The 26,304-nt window shown below is 41.9% G+C and overlaps 1 protein-coding gene and 1 pseudogene across 3 annotated transcripts in view; both read right to left on the minus strand.

The window, feature by feature from the left end:
- Positions 1–450: 450 nt before the first annotated feature.
- The window catches only part of NDUFAF6 (NADH:ubiquinone oxidoreductase complex assembly factor 6), a 42,884-nt gene continuing 17,030 nt past the window's right edge, over positions 451–26,304 (minus strand). For 2 of the 3 annotated variants that reach the window (XM_075549469.1, XM_075549471.1), the window contains exons 4-9: positions 19,446–19,502; positions 16,209–16,311; positions 15,129–15,262; positions 10,923–11,024; positions 6,971–7,027; positions 451–1,937 (exon numbers count right to left, since the gene is read on the minus strand). In XM_075549469.1, the coding sequence (XP_075405584.1) occupies positions 1,809–1,937; positions 6,971–7,027; positions 10,923–11,024; positions 15,129–15,262; positions 16,209–16,311; positions 19,446–19,502 (582 nt within the window). In that variant the 3' untranslated portion in view covers positions 451–1,808. The remainder of the gene's footprint in view (positions 1,938–6,970; positions 7,028–10,922; positions 11,025–15,128; positions 15,263–16,208; positions 16,312–19,445; positions 19,503–26,304) is intronic. The other variant, XM_075549470.1, reaches the window with a different exon arrangement.
- On the minus strand, positions 11,055–15,116 carry LOC142448017 (nascent polypeptide-associated complex subunit alpha pseudogene; annotated as a pseudogene).

A 26,304-nucleotide genomic window follows, 5' to 3' on the forward strand; every position in this document is an offset into this window, starting at 1 on the left:
TAAATGGCTCTGAGAAGACCCTCATCCTAATTGCAAGGAGGCTGGTAGCTTAAGTTCATCCAAATCTCTAATATAAATTTTTAAATGGACTGCAAAGTATTTAGAAATTATTTACTTAACAGACAGTTGACTTTGGAGCCAGTATTCAGTAATCCTGCTCCGTATATAAAGCATTCTTTTCAGGACTCTATGAACCAAGATGCTTAGGAGCTCACTGCAGGCAAATGTAACCTAGAAGACCTGTGGTCAATGTGCACTGGCAACTCTCTCTTCAGTGAACTCTCCAACCCTGGACTGTTCAGAATCCCAAGAGGAAATATGTCCTATTTCCTTGTACTAGCATTTCAAGATACGCTAAATGGATCTCTAAAGTCACAGAATTAGACAAGAAGATATTCTTTCAGTATCAGTATCAACTAATAGAATATACATACACAACTTCATTGCAAATTCTGTCAACTATACATTTATTAGTCTACTTGCTCTAAGCAGGAAGGCAGAGTCACACAGTATACTCTTGCCCGCAAGCAGCTCTCAGCTGGAATTTTATTACAAAGATATAATATTGTAAGCCATCATCGACTCACATTTTTTCAGTAGGCACAAAGACAAGGGAGTCCGGTCTGAGACCACACACCTAGAGATGAATGACTGATGCAGAACAAGTACAACAGTACACCGAAGGGATGTGAGTGGGGGGCGGGACAAGCCTGCAAAGCAGGGTAAACGGTCAGAATGCTTGGCAATCAAGAAATTCATTCAGATCCAATTACCCACAATAAAGACAATTGTTTTTTGCAATGAACATATATATTTGTTTTTATGAGTATATAGTTTATAATAAAAATGTTCATTACCCTAAAAAGTTCATTTCCTAGGGTTTGTAAGATCAAATGAGAACCCCTTTAAAAGCACATAGCCCAATGCTTATCACTGAGCTCAACGTAAACTAGTTTTAAAAAATGTAGATCCCCCTAAATGAATGTTGAATACCAATCCGACTTCTTTTCTCTTTGCTGCATGATCATATTCATGTGAATGGCAGGACTGAAGCAGTGGGTCTAACACAGCAAACGCTGTAAAACCAACTAGGCCTAAAGTCACATTAAGGCTCCAACTCTTAATAACCATCGGGGTTCCCTTAAACAAGTTGTGTAAAGGGATGTTAAAACAAAATCAAACCCAATGCCAGGAAGACGATTTGCATGTACAAGACAGGCAGAGCTGCCCCAGAGGGCTTCCAGGGCTATGACTCTTTATAGGAACCGAGCCTCACTTGCAGTGACAGCCTTGTGCCCACCATGCCAGGCGGTCTCCTTGATCAAAGGGGAAGAGAACGTTAAGGATACATAAAGCCCTCCACACAATGGCAGACACTCTCCCAATGTTAATCCCACTCTGCACAGCCCCTAACGAAAAACACTAGTCCCACAGCACTGCACAGCTGAGGTTTGGCTGCTCTGTGTACCGACTCCGGTGCTACTGAGCGCTCTCCGATCCCCACCCAGGGTAATGCAAGAAGGCATTCCTCCCAGGTCCTCTGGCTGCTGGGAGAATGGCAAGCTGGAATGACACCCCCTGCTGGTGCTGACTTCACAGTAACACTGCAGTGTCGTGTCAGGGCCAGTGGTGCCAGCAGTAGAATCTTGGTTCTTCAGCAACCTCTCGTTAGTTCTGAGTCTTCCGATGTCAACCAATACATTCATTTTCTCTGTAATTACAGCATCCACTCCTCTTGTAGGTAGACAAGAACTCTAACATTATACTTGTAAACATAATAAAAGAGTATCAATGCCATAAAAACTATTTTAATATCTTTTTCTCCATGATTGAATATACAAAGATAATGGAAGTAATGTGTTCTTCTGCTGTAAAGTTGGGTGGAATATATCAAAATCCACTCGTTGAATTTTCTTTAAATAGTCCTCCAGAGCAACCTGAAAAAAAAAGAGTGATTGCGAGATCATGAAATGATCAAGTCTTTAAAAGAAACCACAGAAAGATGGCAAATGTTAGGGATATTCCGGTTTCCCTGGGATGACCTGGCCTGTGTTATAAAGGTTAAAAGGGAGAAAGAGAATAAATACATCTATGGAAATTTCTAATGGGCCAGTAAAAGAATACCAGAGGCCAAGTATGAGAAATATCAAGTCTCTTAATTAGAGAAGATTACGTTTTATTAGGTTCTGAGGAACAAAAAGGAATGTTTCAAACAGAAAGAAAAAAAAGAAAAGAAAGTTTAACTCCCAAAATAAACTGTGCCATGAAAGGGATTGCAACTGTTTAAATGAGCGTCTTATTTTATGAAGACGTCTGGAAAGTCCAGTCTCTGAGTGGCACACACCATTAAGCACAGTGGTTCTCAACCTTCCTCAGGCTGCGACCCTGTCATACAGTTCCTCAGGCTGTGGTGACCTCCCACCCCAACCATAAAATTATTTTCACTGCTACTTCATCACTGTCATTTTGCTACTGTTATGATTTAGGTGACCCCTGTGAAAGGGGACACGACACTGAGGGTGACAGCTGCCGATTAAGCACTTGATTGCTAACTGAAGAGTTAGTGGTTCCAACCCACCAGAGGTTCTTCACAAAAAGGCCTGGTGGTCTACTTCCAAAAGGTCCCGCTGTGACAGCTCCGCTCAGCCACATGTGAGGTCCCCACAAGTTGGAATCTACTTGACAGCAATCGGCGTGTTTTGCTAGAAAACACTATTTCCAACCAGGGAGGACCCTTTCCTTTCTCCATCTCACAAAGCAAGACAAAGTCCTGTCAGGATAGGGCCCGGAAGGAAAACACTCACAATGGCCAGTGCTCTGTGCTCTATTTGTTTTAATAACTGTTCTCATAACCGGGAAGCCACTTAGTTTGGCACTCCCTCCCACTCGAGTCCGCATGGACAGTGCCCCTCAAAGTTCTGCAGTGCACGGCCTGTGCGACCCCGTGGGTTATGCTCACAGAATCATTAGAATATCTAGATGAGCAAGAAGAAAATGAAAATTACAGTTTCTTATGGACTTCCTTTCCACCACCAAAAAACTCATGGCCATCTAGTCAATTTTGACTCATATCAACCCCATATATGGGTGTTATACATATACAGTACACACATACACACACACCACACATAGCACAGAGACTGTACATTTTTACAGGAGCAGACAGACTTAACTTCCTCCCATGTAGTGGAAGGTGGGTTTGAACCACCGTCCATACGGTTAGCAGCTCAACACCTAACCGACATCAGGCCCCCTTACAAGTGTACAAATAAGCAAATTCATTATCTATTTTTTATCCTGCTAAATTTTATTAACTTTGTTGTGGCTGGGAATGCACAGCAAAAAAAAAACAAAACAAAAGGAAACCCACCAGCCATTTCCACATGTACCATCCAATGACATCGATCGCGTCTTCACGTTCTGCACCATCTCTTCACTACTCTCCTTTCCTGTTAACGTAAACTCACTTCCCCTGATCTTGCTAGGTGCTGTGGCCAATCTGATCTCTTATGCATCGTCTGTGAGAAAAATGCTCCAAGTAGAGTTTGTTTTAGTAGTTAAGCTAAACTGTTTTTCAGTTTTAAGAGGATTGTGATACTTTTGGTTTAGGGTTTTAAGCTTCTCTTAGAGGGCAGGTGTTTCCGAAGTTTAGCCCATTCATTCCCTGGCTGCAGAAAATTTGGAGTTCACGAGCATTTGAAATTCTGTTCTGCATTTGCCTCTTTTGATCAAGATTTTTCTATGGAATCTTTGGTCAAAATGTTCATTAATGGTAGCTGGGCATTATACAGTTCCTCTAGTCTCATGGCAAAGGAGGCAATTAGCCACACGTTCCACATCCTCCTTCTACTGCGGATTCTCTTTCCTATCACTCACTTCGGGTGACTGGAGACCAACTGTTGTACCTCGGGGGCCCCGGGCAAGCCTTCAAGCGCCTATGTATGCACTCAGTGTGCAACCAAGCCGGCGGCAGAGCGGCAGCACTAAACGGGTCCTTAGAAAGCAGCTCAAAAAAAAAAAAAAAAAAAAAAGAAAGCAGCTCAGTGGCCAGAGGTTTGGTCCCCTGGGGTTATCTGGTACAGGAAGGTGGGTGGGAGGCTGGGATGGGAAAACACCTAAGTGGATGCCATTGACCAGCAGCACGCCGTTTCTTCGGTTAAATGGAAGAGTTCGTAGGTGTCCACTGTGGGATGATTTATAATATAGGCACATATTATGAGTTCAAAAAGATTGTTGGGAAAATGAGAACTGAAAACTAACGGAGCTTTGGTGGCACAATGGATAAGCAACCTACCCTGCAGTTCTATAGGAACTAGAGTTCTATAGGAGAAAGACCTGGAAATCTACTCCCATGGAGTACAGACTGGAGCCAACGATGAAACATACAACTCTCCTCTGGTTCCTAAATGCTTCCTCCCTACCCATATCATGATCCCAATTCTACCTTACAAATCTAGCTAGACCAGCGGATGTACCCTGGTATAGATAGCAACTGGAAACACAGGGAATCCAGGACAGATGAACCCTTCAGGACCAGTGGTGAGAGTAGCGATACCAGGAGGGTGGAGGGACAGTGGGATACAAAGGGTGAACCAATTACAAGGATCTACATATAACGTCCTCCCTGGGGGACGGATAGCAGAGAGGTGGGTGAAGGGAGATGTTAGTCAGTGTAAGACATGACAAAATAATAATAATTTATAAATTATCAAGGGTTCGTGAGAGAAGGGGAGGGGAAGGAGGGGAAAAATGAGCTGATACCAAGGGCTCAAGTAAAAAGCAAATGTTTAAGAATGATGAGGGCAACAAATGTACAAATGTGCTTGACACAATGGAAGGATGTATGGATTGTGATAAGAGTTGTACAAGCCCCCAGTAAAATGATTAAAAAACAACAAACAAAAAAGAAAGCAGAAAATGTTCTGAAATTGTTGTAATGATTGTACAACCTTTCTTGATATGATTGAATTGTATGATATATGGATTATAACCAAATAAAACTGTTTTTTAAAAAAAAAGCTCAACAAAAAAGTACTGTCTGGAAAACTGAGGCCTCAGAAGTCAACTGAATGAGTGACACCTAAAATAATATATAGAGAGATCTTAATATACTTCACTGCACATGTCTTCTATGCATGTGTAAAAGTACAAGGGGACTTCAAAAAGTTCGTGGAAAATGGAATGAAAAGATGGAATTTTCCCACCAACGTTTTGAAGTCTCCTTGTATATATGAGGAGACTTGATAGTGTATGTGTTGGGATGCTAACCACAAGGTCAGCAGTTTGAAACTATCAGCTGACGTGTGGGAGAAAGATGAGGCTTTCTATTCCCATGAAGATTTCTCAGTCTCAGAAACCTCCAGGGGCAGTTCTACTGTCCCAGCGCTCAGCGAAGCTTTGAGATGGAAGAGCCAATCCTGTCCCTTTAAACTACAGTTTTAAAATTATTCGAGAGTCATAAATATAATTTTACAAACAGTTATCACTATTATCTGAATGATACCCTTTCAATGTTATAATAAAGCCACAATAGTCTTCTTTTCAGTTTCACTTTCACTTCAGAGCCACAGGTAGGCATCAGAAGAGCCCCACATGGCTCTCTTGCCCACCCTGCTCTGCCCTACAGGGTCGCATCCAACTAGTCTGTGGGGAGTTTGGGGTTTTGGTTTGTATATATGAGAATATATATACACACAATCATTTTTTTTCAAAATGCAATCGTCCTATTCATAATGTTGCGTAGCCTTTTCCCCACTTAGTATATTGTGTGCATCTCTTTGAGACTGCCACTACATTCTTTTTAACAGTTCTGTAAGTTCATCCATTTTTTCCCTATATATAAATGACAATCTTATCATTTTAAAAACACAAATCCAGATTTATTTAGTTCCTTATGCTGGATTTTTAGAATCAAGACTGGCTAGATTAAAAATCACTACCTTTTTAAAAGCTTTGAATAAAAAAACTACTCTTTAAGAAATGTTCATGTTCTATCACCAGTAAAACCATCCGTTTCCTGACACTCTGACTGATACAGGGCATTTAAACAAATCTGCTGTGCCAGGTGCTTGCATATTACATGTCACTTAATCCTGAGGACCTCCTGGGAGAAAGGTTTTCTTACAGAAGAGGAGCTGAGGCCTGGAGCAGTTCGATAAGAGGCCTGCCCAAGGTCACAGAACCAGAAGGCACAGCTGGAATTCGAAACTCGGTCTCTCTGAAACCAAATTCAGCACTCATTTGACTACCCAGGGTAGATTCAGATTGCAAAATTAGACACTCTAGAATTGAAAATTAATATGAAATATCCTATCAGGATAGCCAGCAAGGATGTAATTTCATGAACTCTGTCTGGGAAGTCATTAGACAATTCAGGAAAATTGAGTAATTTTATATAACTGACACATATCCAGGTGTGTCTTGATGCATCTTGTAGAGTCGGATTCAGGGTGTCAAGGGTAGAAAGGCAAATTCTCAGCAAGGATCACATGAGAAACTTTTTTAACGGCAGATTCCCCTAGGGACCACCTCCCCGCCAGCAATCTGCATTTGAAAAAGTTTTCTGCACCATTGTGACGCAGCTAGCTCAGCACTGGTCTGCTCAGGGCTAGTGTTACAATATGGTTCCTATGGAGAAAAACCTAATGGGATACTCAGTATTAACCAATGGTACCTAACCCACCAGCTGCTCCACAGGAAAGAGCGGCGGCAGTCGGCTGCCACAGAGATCACAGCTCTAGGGGCAGTTCTATTTTGCCTTTGAGTCTGATGGACTATAAGTCAGTGGTGCCAAGAGCTCTGTCCAGGGACCAGCCATCCCAGAAGGTACTTGGGAAAGTCCCCTACAACGGGGGAAACAGAACCAAAGGCTGCAAACAAAAGAACTGCACTGGCTCCTGTCTACAATATACAAAGAGGCCACACACATCCGTTCCGCTCATTCTAGAGCCTTGTTTGTTCATCTCCTTACCGTCTGAAGAAACGCAGGAAGCGCTTTCACAGGAACATTTCTGTGGAAGGACCTAGCCTGAAAAAGGAAAGGAAACTGGTTTGATACATAAATACTTCTGAAATAAACACTCTCCTTCTAAAAGTGATCACAAAGTAACACCCACAATTTGACAAGCCCTTTAGGGCCCCTCTCAAAAGGCGGATAGTATGTCTCATCTCCTGCTGACTAAGATTGATTTCCTAGACCTAAAGGACGCATGATAACATCGCTCCTATTTTAGTAGTTACGTTCTTTCTTACAGATTGGCTCCAGGCACTTTCCAATTGCCTTGACCCTTTAGCTCTAAGCCACAGGGTAGTGAAGAAACCAAAATCTAACCAAACCATGGCTGCTTAGTCAATTCTTAATCACTATAACTTTACATGACAGAGCAAAACTACCCACGGGGCTTCCTAGGCTGTAATGCAGGGAGTTTGTTTTTTGGGGGAAAGTGATGCCTTGAACGGCTTCTCTTTGTCAGGTGTGTGATGTTAACTGATACTGATGACTTCAACTCCTGCCATCAAGTTGTTTCCACTCACAGTGACCCCACAGGGAAGGGTAGAAGTGCCCTGTGGGTTTCCAAGGCGGTAACTCTTCAAAAGCCTCCTCCTACTCCCACAGCCATCACATTAAAGAGGAGTTAACTAAATGCCTGACCAGTACGGCCCTCGGATGATGTTATAAATATCCACATGGCCTCGGACTCAAAAGAGTCTAGGTTTGCTGTAATCCTTCCGAGCAGCTCTCCAGGGCTTTTCTACCCAGACGGACTGGTCAGCTTGAAATGCTGACATTTTGTCAAGTACCAAAATAGGGCTCTCTCTTCCCAACCTGGATTCCCATGTTCCCCTCTGCAGTGAATACCACTGGAGCCCTGGTGGTGTAATGGTTGCCTGTTGGGCTGCTATTTGCAGGGTCAGTGGTTCAAAATAACCAGTCGCTCCTTAGGACAAAGACAAGGCAGGCTTTCTACTCCATAAAGAAGTATAGTCTTAGAAACCCACCAGGGCAGTTCTACCCTGACCTATAGTCGGGATTGACTCAATGACTACGTTTGGTTTGAGTGTTGGTTTAATTGGCTACCCTGTCTTTGTGCTCCCAAACCTACCAATGTATTTTCTATAGCCAATCAAGTTCACATCTTTAAGTCATTGCTTCATTTTTAACTAAACTTCCTGAAATCGAGTCACAACGATTCATCCTAGAATTCTAACCTCATCCATTCAAGCCAGCTCCCTGCTGCTCTGGGGCTTGACGTCCTGGACCACTCACTGTGGATGAGGATAACCTTCCTGCACTCATCAGACCCTCTCAGTCCAAGCCTTTGCTTGTGGCATCCTGAATGCCCAGCACAGCAGCTACTCACTGCCTCTACTTCTGGGCTCACGTAACCCGTTGCAGTCTGGTTTTATACGACGCCTCCACCCACCCCCATTACTGGTCTCCTCTGACACTGCTCCTTTATGATCACCATGATGCACTAATCACCAGAGCTACTTTTCTGTCTCATCTCTCCATCACATGCAATACTTGACTATCCCTTTCTTAGAATTTTTAAAAATCATTTTATTGGGGCTCATACAACTCATCACAATCCATACATACATCAATTGAGTAAAGCACCCTTATACATTCGTTGCCCTCATCATTCTCAAAATTTGCCTTCCGCTTGGGTTCCTGGAATCAGCTAATTTCCTTTTCCCCCTCCCCCTCCCTTCCCGTTTTCCCCTCCCTCATGAACCCTTAATAATTTATAAATTATTTTATCATATCTTATACTGCCCGGCGTCTCCCTTCACCCACTTTCCTGTTGCCCATCCCCCAGAGAGGAGGTTATATGTAGATCCCTGAGATCAGTTCCCTCTTTCTTGGAATTTTATTCTTAGTTTTCAGAAAGTCTTGGTGGCACAATGGGTTGAGTCAACGTTTCCAGAGTTGGTGACACCATCCCCTGGTGGCGGAGGGACAGAACCAGCCAAGGGGCTACAAGAACAGATGCCTACATTTTACCTGGCATTACAGGCTGTAGTACAAAAGTTTTTCATTGCCAGGGAGGACTGAGTTTTTTTTTTTTCTAAAAAGGGGGCAGGAGGCCAAATAACTCTGAGAACTTATGAGAAAGGTTGATGGTTCCAACCAATCAGCCACTCTGCAGGAGCGTTAAGGAGTCTGCTTCCATAAAGATGAATAGCCTCAGAAACCCGACAGAGCAGTTCTACTCTGTCCTGTAGTTTCACTGAGTTAGGATCAACTCAATGGAAGCAGGTTTCGTTATTGCTGTTATTTGGTTTTTCAAGACACCAGTTCTGTTTTTTTGTTCTTTGGTTATTCTTTCCTTTTCTTTCTTGCTAAAAATGGCTTGTTCTCCTGCTAGCTGAGAAATAAACAGGTGGGTCTCGGGTTCTGCGCCTGGCTCTCTTCTTTAGTACATTCTCACCTAAACTGAAAGCTTTAACCATAAGTCTTTCTGTGAATAACTCACATCTATCTCTAGTTCAGATCTTCTTTCAAAATCACACACCTACATTCTTCAACAGTCCATCTTTCTAAAAGTTCTCTAATCACCCCTCAAATTCAGTTATGTCTGCAGGGAGTATAAAGTCTGCTGCGTGCCCAGCACACGGGCACCATTATCATTTATACTTGAACTCTTTACACAGCGGCATCCTTCCCTCCCCCCGATCCTGCTGGGTTCATCAGTGGCCCAGTCTCGTAGGTTACAGTAAATGCATTTGTGTGTGCTAACCCAGCTCCTAACCTTCACTCTTTCCAGCACTGCTGGCAGTTTAAACACCACTGCCACTAATGTTGCAGAGTAAAACGTTAGGGCCGCTGCTTCATCAAGTACGGTGCAGGTTAATTAGCACATACTAAATGTCAGGCAGTGCGCTAGACTCATTATGTCTAACACGTCATTGATTTATATAACCAGAATTTGAGTTAGGTATTACTACGATCCTCTTTTACAGACGAGAAACGGAGGCAGAGCGGGTTGAGAGTGCACGGTTAGTAAATGGCAGAGCTAGGATTACTCGCCAACACTGGGGTCTAGAGGTTGCACTCTCCCACCACGCTAGCTCAAAACCAAACCACGTAGAGTCGATTCCAACTCAGTAACAGTATAGGATAGGGTGAAACTGCTCCTGTGGGCTTCCAAGACCGGAACGCTTATGGGCGTAGAAAGGCTTGTCTTTTTCCATGGAGTAGCTAGTGGTCCCGAACTGCTGACCTTGAAGTTAGCACCCCAACACCTAACGACTACATCACCAGGGCTCCACTGTGCTCTACAACTTCACAAAGTTTCCAAAGCTTCACTATCTTCAACCCATCTCTCAGGGCCATATTTCATATACCCCATAAATGAGTAGTTCATTAAACATAGCTGTTGACTAAAAAAAAAAAAATCACGCTTTTTATAAATACGGATTCCAAGTCCCTCCCCAAGTTTACTGACTCAATCTTCAGTGAGTGAGGCCTGAGAATGAATACTCACTCAGGCACTTACATGTCCATGAACTGGGGCAACTCAAGTTCCCACAAATGTCACTCCATACTTGTGCAACATTCTCAGATCTCACCTAAACCTCTCCTGATGTTAACTAATGTCCCATCTGAATTTCCATGTGCATACTCTACAACTCTGCTGTTGCACAGAACTATGCTCATTTCTCCCAGCCATTCAAAAGAAGGTTAATATGGAGTCTTTGTCTTCAAGGAAGTTATATTCTGATTACTTGTTTATACCCCACAAATAATCATTACATTCTAATAATGTATCACACGAGATGCTGAGGACTATAGCAGAGAACCTAGTGAACTGAAATTTCTGATAGCCCCTAAGAGAATTCAATGAGAGATGAATGAAGGTGATAAGCAAGCTCTAGAAATGCTCATTTCCTAAAGGATTTGGAGGGAAGAGGGTACTTACATGCTTTAGATGCAAGTGTGCCTGGCTGGCAATGTCATATATGACATCTCTTACATTTTTACTTTGGTTCTTCCGTATAAAATCCTCTTGTGAAACACCATGCTATGTAGGAAAATGTACATATTAGGACTCTAAAAGTACACGTATAAGTAACTTGGCTCCAAAAAGGTAGTACAGTATATACACACTAAGATTAATATCATACTTTAAAATAAATGTGCATATATGTGTGTATGGAAAGCAGGGGTAGATTACCTAAGGTAAGCATGGGTTTACCTGTGCTTGCTTAATTACTTTGCTAATTGGGTATTCCAGCACTAATGGAGAGACAGATTTGGAATAATATGCAATAAAACATTAGCAATGGTTGCAGGTGGAACAAAAATAACAAGAACACAAACATACAGGAAGTTTCAAAGAAGAACAGACAATAATGAATTTCATCCAAAGTACACAGAGGGAAAAAAAGTGATTTTTTATAAACAAAATAACTCTTTATAATGGATTACTTCCTTCTTATGACAAAAACAAAAAATACACAGGGCACTAACCCACCCAAAGGAAGGGTATTGTTTTTTTTCCCAAGCCATAACTTTATTGATAGAAACAGTACAAATTTCAAACCAAACATAATTACGCTTTTGAAACACCAAAAAAAAAAAGGGGGGGGGGCGCGGTGTGTGTGTCCTTTGTTTTCAGGTGGTTACATGGTTAATTCCGTAATAGCATTTACAATATCATTACTGTTGTTCTTCAAGGCCTGGACTGCCTTTGCTCTGGATACATTTGCTTGTGACATGACCAATTCTATGTCCTTAACTTCCACACCTGTTTCATCAACCTCTTCCTCTTCCTCTGCACCGTCCTCTTGCACAGTTGGAGTTTGTGTGTTTTCTTGAATGTTCGAGACCGCCTCACCTTGAACTTTGAACTTCTCAGCAGCTGCTAGCTGTGCTTGCTGAGATAAGTCCTCGATCTTGGCATCCCCAAAACTATGTAAGTGTCTGAAGCAGGGCTCTTGTAAACATCTGGCTTTGTGATGACAAAGAGGATATTCTTAGGTTTCCGGAGAGTGACTCTAGTGACCCCTGTGACTTGCCGAAGACCCAGTTTGGACATAGCCTTTCGTGCCTTCTCTTCACTCCGACTGCTTTGCTTTACTGACTGGTTCCTCACGATTTCGGCTGCTGCTGCCAACTGGGCTTGTTGTGTGGTGGCCTGTGTGGAATCCTGCTCCTCAGGCTCTGGTACTGACTCGTCACTGTCAGATTCTGTTCCAGGTCCTGTCTCAGCCTGGGGCTGGGGCAACTCCTGCTCGGTGGCAGGGACGGTTTCTGTGGCTTCACCAGGCATTTTGCACACAGACGCGGAGCCAAGATGGCGGCAGAAAGAACGGAAGGGTATTGTTCATATCTCCACAGGGAAAGAGGGACCAGACTTTAACTCAGTGCTCCAAGATGTGAATTCAACTTGCCGCCGTGGAGTAGGGAACCAGTGGAGAGGTCTGGGGGGCTGGCCCCAATCCCAACTACTAAGTGGACACTTGCCCCTCCCTCCAGAAGAATTTATTTCAAAAGACAGCATTGAATCTGCAGCTCCAGGAGAGGGACATATCTAATCTGAGCACATGGGTGCTGATGAAGGGGTAAGAGGAGAGAGTGGAACACATCCCGGCACACCAGGACGTGAGGATGATGACCCCAATTAGAGCAGCCAGTCCCCAGAGAGGACCACATGGTCAGCCCCACTAAGAGACATGACGCCCCTCCCTGACCCATAGCTCTACAGAGGACAACACCGGAGACACAGTGTGGGAATTGCACCCAATCTAATCCCGGCACACTGAGGTAAAACACTAAAGGTGTGCAACAGAACAGCAAGGGAATGGAGTGGCGAGGTCCCCAGGGAATGCTGAAGGTGGACTCTGGGGCCAGGGCGTGGTGCCCCAACACACTGGACTGTAAAACACTCCTAAAGTCCAACAAACGATCCTTGAACTAACTACAAGCTTTTCTTTCTTGTTCTGTTTTGTCATTGATTTGTTGCATATTGTTGCTTGGTTTTGCCCTGTCTTGTTTTTGTGTATGTTATTATTTCCGCAGGTTTGTCTAAATAAGATAGGATGGATGAACAATCTGGAGGAGAAAACAAGGGGACCGACAGTTCCGGAGGAACATGAGAGAAGAGGTGGTGGAGGGAAAAGAAGGGGTGCTAACAAACCCAGGGACAAGGGAACAACAAGTGATCCAAATTGGTGGTGAGGAGGGTGTGGGGCGTCTGGTAGGGCACGATCAAGGGTAATGTAACCAAGAGGAATTGCTGAAACCCTGGTGGGGACTGAGCATGATAGTGGGACAGGAGGGAAGTCAAGGGAAATAGAGGAAAGAGCTGAGAAGCAAAGGACATTTATAGAGGTCTAGATAAAAACATGTATATATGCAAATATATTTATATATGAGGATAGGGAAATAGATCTATGTGTATATATTTACAGGTTTAGTATTAAGGCAGCAGATAGACATTGGGCCTCCAGTCAAGTACTCCCTCAATGCAAGAATACGTTCTTCTATTAAACTGGCATTCTATGATGTTCACCTTCCCGACACAACCTCTGAAGACAAAGAGGGTAAACAATCAAATGTGGTGAAGAAAGCTGATGGAGCCCGGCTATCAAAAGATATAGCGTCTGGGGTCTTAAAGGATTGAAGGTAAACAAGCGGCCATCTGGCTCAGAAGCAACAAAGCCCACATGGAAGAAGCACACCAGTCTGTGTGATCACAAGGTGCCGAAGGGATCAGTTATCAGGCATCAAAGAACAAAAAATCATATCACTGTGTGCTCATCTCCATGATACAATGGCTGAAGACAAATGGGTACATAAGCAAATGTGGCGAAAAAAGCTGATCGTGCCCGGCTATCAAGATAGCGTCTCTTAAAGGCTTGAAGATAAACAAGCAGCCATCTGGCTCAGAAGCAACAAAGCCCACATAAAAGCAGCACACCAGCCTGTGCGACCACGAGGTTTTAAAGGGATCAGGTATCAGGCATCATCTGAACAAAAAATCTTACCATAGTGAGTGAGGGGGTGAGTGTGGAGTGGAGACCCAAAGCCCATTTGTAGGTCACTGGAGATCCCCATGCAGAGGGGTCTCGGGGAGGAGACAAGCCAGACAGGGTGCGATGTAGCAACGATGAAAAATACAACTTTCCTCTAGTTCCTAAATGCTTCCTCCCCCAAACCCCCCCAACTTACTATCATGATCCCAAATCTAACTTGCAAGTCTGGCTAGACCAGAGGGATGTATACTGGTACAAATAGGAACTGGAAACACAAGGAATCCAGGGCGGATGATCCCTTCAGGACCAGTGGTGTGAGTGGCAATACTGTGAGCAGAGGAGAGTGGATTGGAAAGGGGGAACTGATTCCAAGGATCTACATGTGACCTCCTCCCTGGGGGACAGACAACAGAAAAGTAGGTGAAGGGAGACATCGGACAGGGCAAGATATGACAAAATAATAATTTATAAATTATCAAGGGTTCATGAGGGAAAGGGGAACGGGGAGGGAGGGGGAAAAATGAGGACCTGATGCCAGGGACTTAAGTGGAGAGCAAATGTTTTGAGAATGATGAGGGCAGTGAATGTACAAATGTGCTTTACACAATTAATGTATGTATGGATTGTGATAAGAGTTATATGAGCTAATAATAAAATGATTAAAAAAAACATAAAATAAAGAACAGCTAAAGTGAATACTAGGAAGGATTTCTGCAACTGCTTGGGAAGGAGTGAGGCGCACATAGGATGTAACTTCTCAGATGGGGCCTGGTGGTGGAGTGGTTCCGAGTTGGGCCACGATCTGAAAGGTCAGCCGTCTGACACCATCAACCATGCCGCGGCAGAGTCTCAGCATTGCAGTCTCAGGAGCGCACAGGGGCAATTCTACCCTGGCCTATCGGTTCGCTATGAGTCAGCATCCACTCAATGGCAATGAGCCTGGTTTTGAATTTTCTTTCTCATAGCTCCACTCGTGACCTAATGGACTGCTAGATAAAAATCAGACTTGATAACTCTTTTGGTATAAGCAATTAGCTAGCATCAGTTCTGAAGGAGTTATTGAACAAACTTAATAAAGAATCAAGATATCATTTCCCTCACTATATTCCTGAGGTAAACATTATTAAAAAGTCCGAATCATAGCTTACCAGCATACAAATATCCATGGGAAGGAAGACCTTCCTTCTGCTGCCATGATAGGGAGTTGCTCTCAAGCAAGTGACAATGCCCTGTGCTTTTCCAATGTGACTTGCAGCGTGATCTGCATGAAGATCTTTTATGCCTATGATTTTGGAGGTTAAATGAATAACAGGATTGGTCAACTCTTCGTAAGCACCAAACAAGTCAACAGAAACAGCACTGGGAAATCACCTCCACATGTAAAACCAGGAGGTGCTTCTTCTAGGCTCTATTTCTTAAAAACAAGGATTTATGAGAGAAAAGTTAGGCACAAGGACAAGTTGACCATTTGCCTCACAGGTTAAATAAAGAGTTTTTCTCAGATTATAGCACCAAAAACACATCTGGAATTTTAATCCAATATCACGGAAAAACATTCTAAGTCTTGCATTTCTTCTCCTCAATACAATTTCCATCTGAGCTCATTACATTCTGCTCTTTGCTCCCTCCTTTCATCGTGAGGCACGTCACTGAGTGTGCAGGCAAAGCAGCCTGGAAACTCAACAGGGACGGGTACCATTCTTCTGGGGTGGCATGAAGGTCTGCAGCTTTCCAATGACGAGGTACTGTCCTTGGACCAAATAATTTCCTTATTACGCTTAATTAACTCAAAACAAAGTCACTGAGGAAAGGAAAGAAGGGGAACAAACAACCTTACAAAAACTCATTGGAAATTCCACTTTATTTCTTCATTCGTTCATTTTATTTTACATGGGGAAGATTACTGGCAGATAGAGGAGGAGAAGCAAAGATAATGGTCTTCCAAAATGTTAGGAGATGCTACAGTAAGAAAATTAAGATCACCTGTAATGTTAATTACCGCACTTTTATAAATGCCTGAGCATTCTGATTAGTTTTTACTCCAAAGAAAGCTACACAGTTCCTCTCTCTGCCACTTCAATTGCACAACAACAAAAGCAAACCTGTTTCTTCATAGATGGTACAAAGAAAAGTTTTAGTACTAAATTGGTCAGATAATCAAATTATCGGAAAGTGAAATCTCAAAGGCTCATTCTTAGGCAAGAGAAGTATAAAAGAAGAAAACTTACCCAATATTTCTAGTGTTAAATAAAGAAGAGAGCTCTGTGTGTTCTCAGCATAAGTTTCCAGTTCCTGGATATTACGATACACTTTGTCATCCAAATTTTTTTCCTACAGTCAAAAAATGCAAATAGTCTCCTGAATTGTCAATATCTTGTCAAGATTTTTTTGGCCCTAAAGAGCTAAATAATGACGACTAAAAATATGACTCAATATATACAGTCTAGTACATACTAAAATAGGATTAAAATAATGTTGAGTTCTACACATTCACTACTTAGAAACTATCTTTCAAAACAATATTCTAGCACCAGCTATATGCACAAATCACTGTAGACATAGGGTTGGTTTAAACTTTAATTCCTTTTAAAGTCTAAGCTATCAAAAGTCCCTGACTTTATTGAGCTCTTACTTAAGCACTTTATAAAGTACCTTTTTTAAAATAAAGTACCTTCTTAACCTTAACAACCCCAGAAAAGAAAGAACTATTATTTCCATTTTGTAGATGACACCACACAGCTATTGAGGTAGTCAAGCTCTTAAAATCAGATTCTAGATACAAATCCCTTATCATATATATGATTTGCAGTATTTTCTCCCACCCCATAGGTTGTCTTTGCAATTTATTGGTAATGCCCCTAGAAGCATAATTTTATTTATTTTTTTAATTTGTGGAAATGACCAAACCAAGAACATGAAGACTTACTCTATGTTTTCTTCTAAGAGTGTTATATTTTAAATTCTTACATTAGGTCTTTGATCCTCTCTGAGTAAATTTTTGTGACTATTGAAAAAATATACCTATATAAACATCATTCTTATGCAAGTGGCTGATACCTAGTTGTCATGGCATCATTTGTTGAAAAGACTATTCCTTACCCATCGAACCATTTTGGTACTGTTGTAAAAAATTAACTGACTGTAATATATGGTCTGTTTCTGCATTCTTCAATTCTATTCCGCATATCTCTATGTTTACACACTAGTATTATACCAACTGACTTATTGTGCTTTGTAGTTAAGTTTTGAAACAAGGTAGTGTGAATTATTCAACTCTGAGTTCCTTGAATTTCTGTATGAATTTTAGGACCAGTTTTGTCAATTTCTATTAACAATCCAGTTGGGATTCTGATAGGAAATCCACGGAATTTATCCATTAATTTGGGGAACACTGCTTGCTTACTTAACAATATTGTCTTCCAATATATAAATACGAGGTGTCTTTTGATTCAGATATTCTTTCATTTCTTTTCATGATATTAAACTTCTTAGAAAATAAGTTTTATATACTCTTTTGTTTTTTGCTGAATTAGTTCCTAAATATTTTATTATTTTAATGTTATTTTAAATGGAATTGTTTACTTTATTATTTCCTAATTATTCATTGCAAGTGCACAGAAACACAATTAACTTTCATATATCAGGTAATAACTGAAGATATTAAAATAATTTAATTTTTAAAGTATCATAATTACTCAGAAAGCTTTACTGTCAGACAAAGACTACTGTAAACTTGATTAAGGTGGATCAAACTATGGTATACTTGGCCAGTCGACCTCCCTCTTAACCAAGCCAAACTTTGCTCTAGGCTTAAATGTTTCTCGTTTGTTCCATGACAGAAATGTCTTCTGTTTTTTTAAAAAAATAATGTTCGTAGTCTTTTCTTTCTTACACTTTTTATTATTATTTTAATAAAAAATATTACTACTTTCTTCATTATGCTTCATTTTGTTTTTATTGTTTGTTAGGTTTCCCACTTAATGAAACACAGAAAGACTGGATGAACAGAGGTAGTAACCAATGCAATGGTTAATGGGGTGTGTGTGTGAGGGGAACGGGGGAGCAAATATTGAAAGCATGAGGGGAGGGAGCACTAGAACTGATTGCGATGTTTTACATAAAACTCTTTTCAGACTTAACAATGGAAGTGTAGTTTTATGTCAAGGTAACTACTGGAACAAAAATCCAAAGTTGACCATTGGCTACCGTGGGTGAAGGAAGAGTTGATGCTTAGGGGGCATCAAATTTCCATTATTGGTGCTGGAATAATTTGGAAAAGGATATCAGTAACAGTTGTACAACAGTATAATCAATGGCACTGAAATATACATGTAGAAGGTGTTGAATTGGAGACTGTTTTGTTGTATATATTTTTGCCACAGTTTATTGAATTGTACTATGTGGAAGAAGTGTCAATAAAACTGAAATAAAAAAGGGTAAGTGGGATGGGGACCCAAGGCCCATCTGTAGACAACTGGACATCCCTTACAGAGGGGGAGTGGGGAGGAGATGAGTCACTCAGGGTGCAGTGTTAACATCAATGAAACACTCAACTTTCCTCTAGTTCTTAAATGCTTCCCCACCACCACCACTATCATGATCCCAATTCTACCTTACAAATCTGGCTAGACCAGAGGATGTACAGTGATACAGATAGGAACTGGAAATACAGGGAATCCAGGACAGATGATCCCATCAGGACCAGTGGTGAGAGTGGTGATATCAGGAGGGAGGAGGGAAGGTGGGATAGAAAGGGGGAACTGATTATAAGGATCTACATATACCCTCCTCCCTGGGAGATGGACAACAGAAAAGTGAGTGAAGGGAGACGTCAGGTAGTGTAAGATATGATAAAGTAATAATTTAAAAATTATCAAGGGTTTATGAGGGAGAGGGAATGGGGAGGGAGGGGAAAAAATGAGGAGCTAATTCCAAGAGTCCAAGTGACAAGCAAATGTTTTGAGAATGATGAGGGCAATGAGCCCCTAATAAAATGATTTTTTTTTATTTTTAAATTTTTATTTTTTTAAACATTAGAGACTCATACAACTCTTATCACAATCTATACATACATCAATTATATAAAGCACATTCTGTTCTGTACATTCTTTGCCCTCATCATTTTCAAAGCATTTGCTTTCCACAATAAAATGATTATAAAGGTAAGTGAAATGTCATAATCATATTGTGGTTGTTTTCTAAAGCTTATCACATAAATATATAAATATATTTGCAGATCATGTCTGAAATTTATTTTGTATAATCCAATGGCAATTAGAGGGAAAAGAACACAGATGAGAGGAGACATGTGTTGATTAAGTATTAAAGCAAAACTTCATGGTCCTTATAAGTTTCCTCCCTGAAAAGTGCTAATTAAATTAATTAAATGTTTACTACCTAAAGAACAAGCTTAAGGACTAAAAAGGAAGAAAGAGAAAAATAAAACTTGAGTAACTTCAACTTACTCTTTCATCAATGATTCTCAAAAGCCATCTTTTAGTCAGATTATGCCTTTTGATAGCCTTAAAAAATAAAAAGGAAGTTGTAAGTCTTTATAATTAACTTAAAAAAACATCTGCAGATTTGAATAATCAAATACTAAACTAGGTATGAGAATATTTGTAAAAACTATTACAGAAAGATGTTAAAGAAAAATCAGGAAAATATGTTCCCTGAAAACCTTTTTAAGTATTTCCAAATAAAAATATTTCTAGAACTTTAGCCTTAAAAAAATTTCCCTTACGAACCAACCAAGGTGCTAAAGCACCAATTAAACACACATCATTCTTCTAGTTCCTGAATGCCTCCTCCCCGCCGCCACTACCATGACCCAGTTCTACCTGACAAATCTGGCCAGACTGGAGAACACACACTGGGACAGAGAAGAGCTCTCCACACATAGAATTCAGGACAGATAAACCCCTCAGGGACCAGACTTCAACCCAGTGCCCCAAGGTGTGAATGCAACATTCCAGCGTGGAGTAGGGAACCAGTGGAAAGGTCTGGGAGGCTGGCCCCAGTACCAAATACTAAGTGGATGCCTGCGCCTGCCCCTGCCCCCAGAAGAATTTATTTCAAAGGACAGCATTGAATCTTCAGCTCTGGGAGAGGGATGTATCTGATCTGAGCACATGGGAGCAGATGAAAGGGGAGTAGGAGAGAGTGGAGCACATCCTGGTGCACAAGGCCCTGAGGACGATGATCCCAATTAGAGCAGCCAGTCCACAGAGAGGACCACATGGCCAGCCCCACTCTGAGATATGACATCCCTCACTGACCCATGGACCTGTGGGGGACAACACCGGAGACACAGTGTGGGAATTGCGCCTGACCTGATCCCATCACACCGAGACAAAGCACTGGGGGAGTGCAGCGGAACAGCAAGGGAATGGAGCGGCAAGGTCCCCAGGAAATGCTGAAGGTGGACTTTGGGGTCAGGGCGTGGTGCCCCAACAGACTGGACTGGAAAACAATCCTAATGGCCAACAAACGATCCCTGAACTAACTACAAGCTTTCCTTTCTTGTGTTTTGTTCTTTGTCAGTGGTTTGTTGTTGTTGTTTTTGATGTATATTGTTGCATGGTTTTGCTCTGTCTTGTTTTTGTGCATATTATTATCTTTGCAGGTCTGTCTAAGTAAGATAGGCTGCATGAACAAGCTGGAGGAAAAACAACAGGACCGACAGTTGCAGGGGGAGATGGGATAGGGGAAGGTGGGGGGAAAGGAAGTGGGGTTAACAAACCCAGGGACAAGAGTACAAGTGATCCAAATTGGTGGTGAGGAGGTTGTGGGAGGCCTGGTAGGGCATGATCAAGGGTAATGTAACCGAGAGGTATTGCTGAAACCCAGGTGGGGGACGGAGCATGATAATGGGACAGGAGGAAGGTCAAGGAAAATAGAGGAAAGAGTTGGGAGGCAAAGGGCATTTATAGAGGTCTAGACAAAGACATGTACATATGCAAATATATATATGAGGATGGGGAAATTGATCTTTGTGCCTATATTTATAGCTTTAGTATTAAGGTGGCAGAAGGACATTGGGCCGCTACTCAAGTACTCTCTCAATGCAAGAATACTTTCTTCTATTAAATTGGCATTCTATGATGCTCACCCTCCCAACACAACCGCTGAAGACAAAGCAGGTGAATAAGCAAATGTGGGAAAGAAAGCTCATGGTGCCCGGCTATCAAAAGATATAGCTTCTGCGGTCTTAAAGGCTTGAAGGTAAACAAGTGGCCATCTAGCTCAGAAGCAACAAAGCCCACATGGAAGCACACCAGCCTGTGTGATCATGTGGTTCCAAAGGGATCAGTTATCAGGCATCAAAGAACAAAAAAATCATATCATTGGCTGCACACCTCCATGATACGATCGCCGAGGACAAACAGGTGCAAATGTGGCGAAGGAAGTTGATGGTGCCCAGCTGTCAAAAGAGATAGCATCTGGGGTCTTAAAGGCTTGAAGGTAAACAAGCGGCCATCTAACTCAGAAGCAACAAAGCCCACATGGAAGAAGCACACCAGCCTGGGCAATCACGAGGTGTTGAAGGAATCAGGTATAGGCATCATCAGAACAAAAAAATCTTACCATAGTGAATGAAGGGGGAAGGGCAGAGTGGAGACCCAAAGCCCATTTGTCGGCCACTGGAGATCCCCTTGCAGAGGGATGTAGGGGAGGAGATGAGTCAGTCAGGGTGTGATGTAGCACTGATGAAGAATACAGCTTTCCTCTAGTTCCTAAATGCTTCCTCCCCCCCACCCCCCCGCCCCACTATCATGATCCGAATTCTACCTTGCAAGTCTGGCTAGACCAGAGGATGTACACTGGTGCAGATAGGAGCTGGAGGCACAGGGAATCCAGGGTGGATGATACCTTCAGGACCAGGTGTGTGAGTGGTGATACTGGGAGGGTAGAGGGAGAGTGGGTTGGAAAGAGGGAACCGATTATAAGGATCTATATGTGACCTCCTCCCTGGGGGACGGACAACAGAAAAGGGGTGAAAGGAGACATTGGTCAGGGAAAGATATGACAAAATAATAATTTATAAATTATCAAGGGCTCATGAGGGAGGGGGGAGCAGGGAGGGAGGGGAAAAAAAGGACCTGATGCCAAGGGCTTAAGTGGAGAGCAAATGCTTTGAAAATGATTAGGGCAATGAATGTACAGATGTGCTTTACACAATTGATGTATGTATGGATTATGATAAGAGTTGTATGAGCCCCTAATAAAACATTAAAAAAAAAACCCTCAGGAACAGTAGTTGGAGTAGTGATATCATGAGGGAAGGGGAATGGTGTGGGAGGGGAAATGGGGAAAGGGGGAACCCATCACAAGGTTGGATATATAGCCCCCCACCCACACCAAAGGGGATGAATAACAGTAATGTGGGTGAAGGGAGATAACGAACAATGTAAGATACAAAATAATAACAATATATAATTGATCAAGGATTCATGAAGGCAGGAGTATAGAGGAGGGAGGGGAAAAGAGAGGAGTTTATACCAAGGCTCAAGTAGAAAATGTTTTGGAAACCTTTGTAAAAATATGCATGATACAACTGATGTACAGAATGTTATAGGAGCTGTAAGAGGCCCCAATGAAATGATCTTTAAAAATTTCCCCCCATGTACTTTTAATAACTTAAAGATTCCACTTCCAAAATAAAAACATGAGTATGAGCTCAACTTTTATACTATGGGATGCACTCTGGCTCTTCTGATCTCTCTAAATACAAACTTCCTTACATAAGGTGAAGGCATTCTCTTCAGGAAAGAAAATTGTTTCTCTCAAAATGAAAATAATAACTAAAACCCCAAATAAAATTATTGGCAGAGAAAATCTTCGCAAATAAAGACCACTGGTAGAAAAGCACACAGCTAGTGCCCGGATCTTGGTCTTTAATACTTTTCCATTTAAATGAGTGAGGAGAGCAAGTGATCCCAGAGCAGGCAGGACAGGTAATAGAGGGTCCTGGTAGTACATGTTTCATTGTACTAGAAAATAAAAGCATAGAACACAATGATGACAGGCATGTTATAAGGACATCAGAGCCAATTTAAATGGGCTTCCGCTCTCTAAACCTGGGATAATTGGAATAGTAAAATAATTTAGTACAGTATTGATTTATAGACTTGAAATAAAAAAAGTAATTCATGAGTCCATAGTGATCTAAGTACTAAATCAGAAGAATCATCAATGAATTCCAAGCCTAGGGGAAGTTTCTGAAGGGGAGGGGAATATCACCATGGTCTTAAGGAGTCTCCTACAGAGAGTATCCTCGTTGTAAAAGAGAAAAGACAATAATTAAATAGTAGAGAGTAGTTGTCAAAAAGAAAACTCCAGGAATTGATGAATGCCAATTGAATTCAATACCAAATACAATTGACATGTTTCACCCAGCTGATGAAGCACTGGAAGAACTCACTCATCCATATTTGTGCCCACTCCAAAGAAAGATGATCCAACAGAATGCTCAAGCTATACAACAATATTACTGATATCACATAAATGTAGAATGTTGCTGAAGATGATCCAATAACAGCTGCAGCAGTACACTGACAGGAAGCTGACAGAGGTTCAGGCCAGATACAGAAGACAGGGAACAAGGGATATCATTGCTGATGTCAGATGGCTCTTGGCTTAAAGCAGAGTACAACAGAAAGATGCCTACTGTGTTTTATTGATTATGCCAAAACATTTGACTGTGGACCATAATAAACTATGGACAACCTTGAGCAGAATGGAAATTCCAGAACACTTCACTGTGCTCACTCAGAACTTGTACATGGATCAAAAGGCAGTTGTGTGAACAGAACAAGGGGATATTCCATGGTTTCATAATCAGGAAAGGTGTGTGTAGTAATTACGTAATTTGGTGTCAAATGGGACTTGATAGGATTGAGTGAAGGCGTAGAATCTAGTCTGTAAATTGGGTCAAAGCCAATGAGGCCTCTGTGTGGGCATGGCCTTCTCCTGAGAATTCTGGGAATTTTCTCATTGGAAGCAGGAAACATCCTCTCTCTCAGCTCACTCCCTTGGAGACTCACTACTGACAAGGCTGACTCCCTGCAAGACATCCCTGAGGAGAAGTCACATGGCCCTATCCCAATACAGTCAGAACCCTGGACCTGGAGAAGTCACATGGATACCCCTGCCAGCGCTGAGATGTTTACAATGCCACTGGATCCACAAGGCTTCCCATCCACTGGACTGTGATCTTCCTGCATTCAGCACCATTGCATATGTTTTGTGAGTCTGAAGAGAACTTTACAGATTGGTGCCGGACATATGGGCTAATATTGGACTTAAGGATTTGATCTGGAGTGGGCTGGCATTTTGTTTTTTAAAATATTCAACTGCTCTTGTATATAAACCTCCTCCTTATTCACATGAGTCTCCAAGGATTTGTTTCTCTAATCTAACTGGACTAATAGTGTGTGAGAGGTCAATCTGCATGCTTAGTAAATCATCAGAGAAGCTCAACTGTATGAAGAATGCAGCACAGAAGGATGCAGTAAGGATTACAACTCATTGTAAAGAAAACCAACATCCTCACAACTGGACCAATAAGGAACATCGTGTTAAATGGAGAAATGGTCAAGGATTTTGTTTACTTGAACCTACAATCAAAGCTCACATAAGTAGCAGTCAGTTGATGAAAAGACTCCTCGTATTAAGTAAATCTGCTACACAAGATCTCTTCAGAGTCTGGAAAAGCAAGGATGTTATTTTGATGATGAAGGCAAACCTGACCCAAGTTACAGTATTTTCAGTTTCCTCATAAAGCATGTGAAACTTGGACAGTGAATAAAGAAGACTGAAAAAGAATTGGTACATTTGAATTCTCGGCTGGAGAAGGATACTGAAAGTACTACGGACCGCTAAGATGGCAGACAAATGTGTCTTGAAAAAGTGTGCCCAGTGTGCTCCTTAGAGGCAAGGACGACAATTCTTGGTCTTACATACTTTGTACTGGCCTCTGTCAGGAGAGACCAGTCCCTGGAGATGGGCATCATGCTTGGTAAAATACAGGGGCAGCAAAAAAGAGGAAAGCTCTCAATGAGGTAGAATGACACACTAGCTTCAACAATGGGCACGGGCACAGGTGTGATTGTGAGGATGGCAAAGACCATGCAGTGTTTCATTCTGTTGTGCACTGGGTTGCTATGGGCCAGAACTGAGTCATGGCATTTAGCAACAACAAATAGTGAAGAAACCAAACACAATCTTGAGTGGGTGATCAAAATAAGCAATGCCAATAAAAGACGAATAGACAAAGTGTGGCTGCAGATGTGATATCCTGAAAAGGCCATGCATACAAGTGACAAAAAACAGATAGTGAGTACCTCACACAGCCCAACCACACTCCTGTCTCCTGGAATCCCACCCAGTGGAGTAGGGCCACCTCCCACCTCTCCTGACCAAAGATTAGAAGCCAACACCAGCCAGACCCAACCTCGATTACACAACATGAACAGCAAATGGCGAATTGTGCACACAGGCTTATCTCTATTGCACCCACAGACACAGGTGGTGAATGACAAAGAGCACAGCAATATACAACAGCCAATTAAATATAAATACAACAGTACTATGTCTCAAAGACAACAGGTCATTTCAGTTCACAGGGAAAACAAGACAGAGTGGCTCAACTCAGTGACCAGAGCCTGGGACTCTTCCTGAGGAAGAAATGGCTTAGGAACAAGCTAGTAAGGAATTTAAAAGAAAGCCATTTTGGTGCCTTCAATAGCTTGAGAAAATTAAGGAAAACAAAAACAAACTTTGAAAGAATTCAGGAGAGCACTGTAAGCAGAAACAGAAATTAAATGAAAATTAGAAACCATACTAAAAGAGTAAATAGAAATTCAGAAGATGATTAAGATTTCAAAAATAGATATTATATTGAAAGAGCACAGGAGAATTACATCAAAGGAAGGCCAGGCTCTTCAACGTACATCTGAGCATAAACCAGACCATGAGGTCACAGGAAGGAGTCCTGGTGATGCAGTGGACTAAGCAATGGACTGCCAACTCCAAAGTCAGTGGTTTGAAGCTATGAGTCTCTCTGTGGGTGGCAGCCTCAGAAACCCTGTGGAACAGTTCTACTCTGTACCACACGGTTTCTCTGAGGCAGAATCAACCCAACAGCAGGGAGTTTGCATTCTGGGTAGTCAAAGAGTTGTATGTAAAACAAACAGAGTTTCGAGAACCTTTTTTCTATTGTGAACCACCTAGACTGAGCTTCTTGAAGTGCGAACGGAGATAAACATCTAGTCTAATACAGAGAGCTTCCTAATACACTTTACTTAGTCCTTCTGTAGCAGG

This window comes from Tenrec ecaudatus, chromosome 5 (genome assembly GCF_050624435.1).
Source record: "Tenrec ecaudatus isolate mTenEca1 chromosome 5, mTenEca1.hap1, whole genome shotgun sequence".
Classification (NCBI taxonomy): domain Eukaryota; kingdom Metazoa; phylum Chordata; class Mammalia; order Afrosoricida; family Tenrecidae; genus Tenrec; species Tenrec ecaudatus.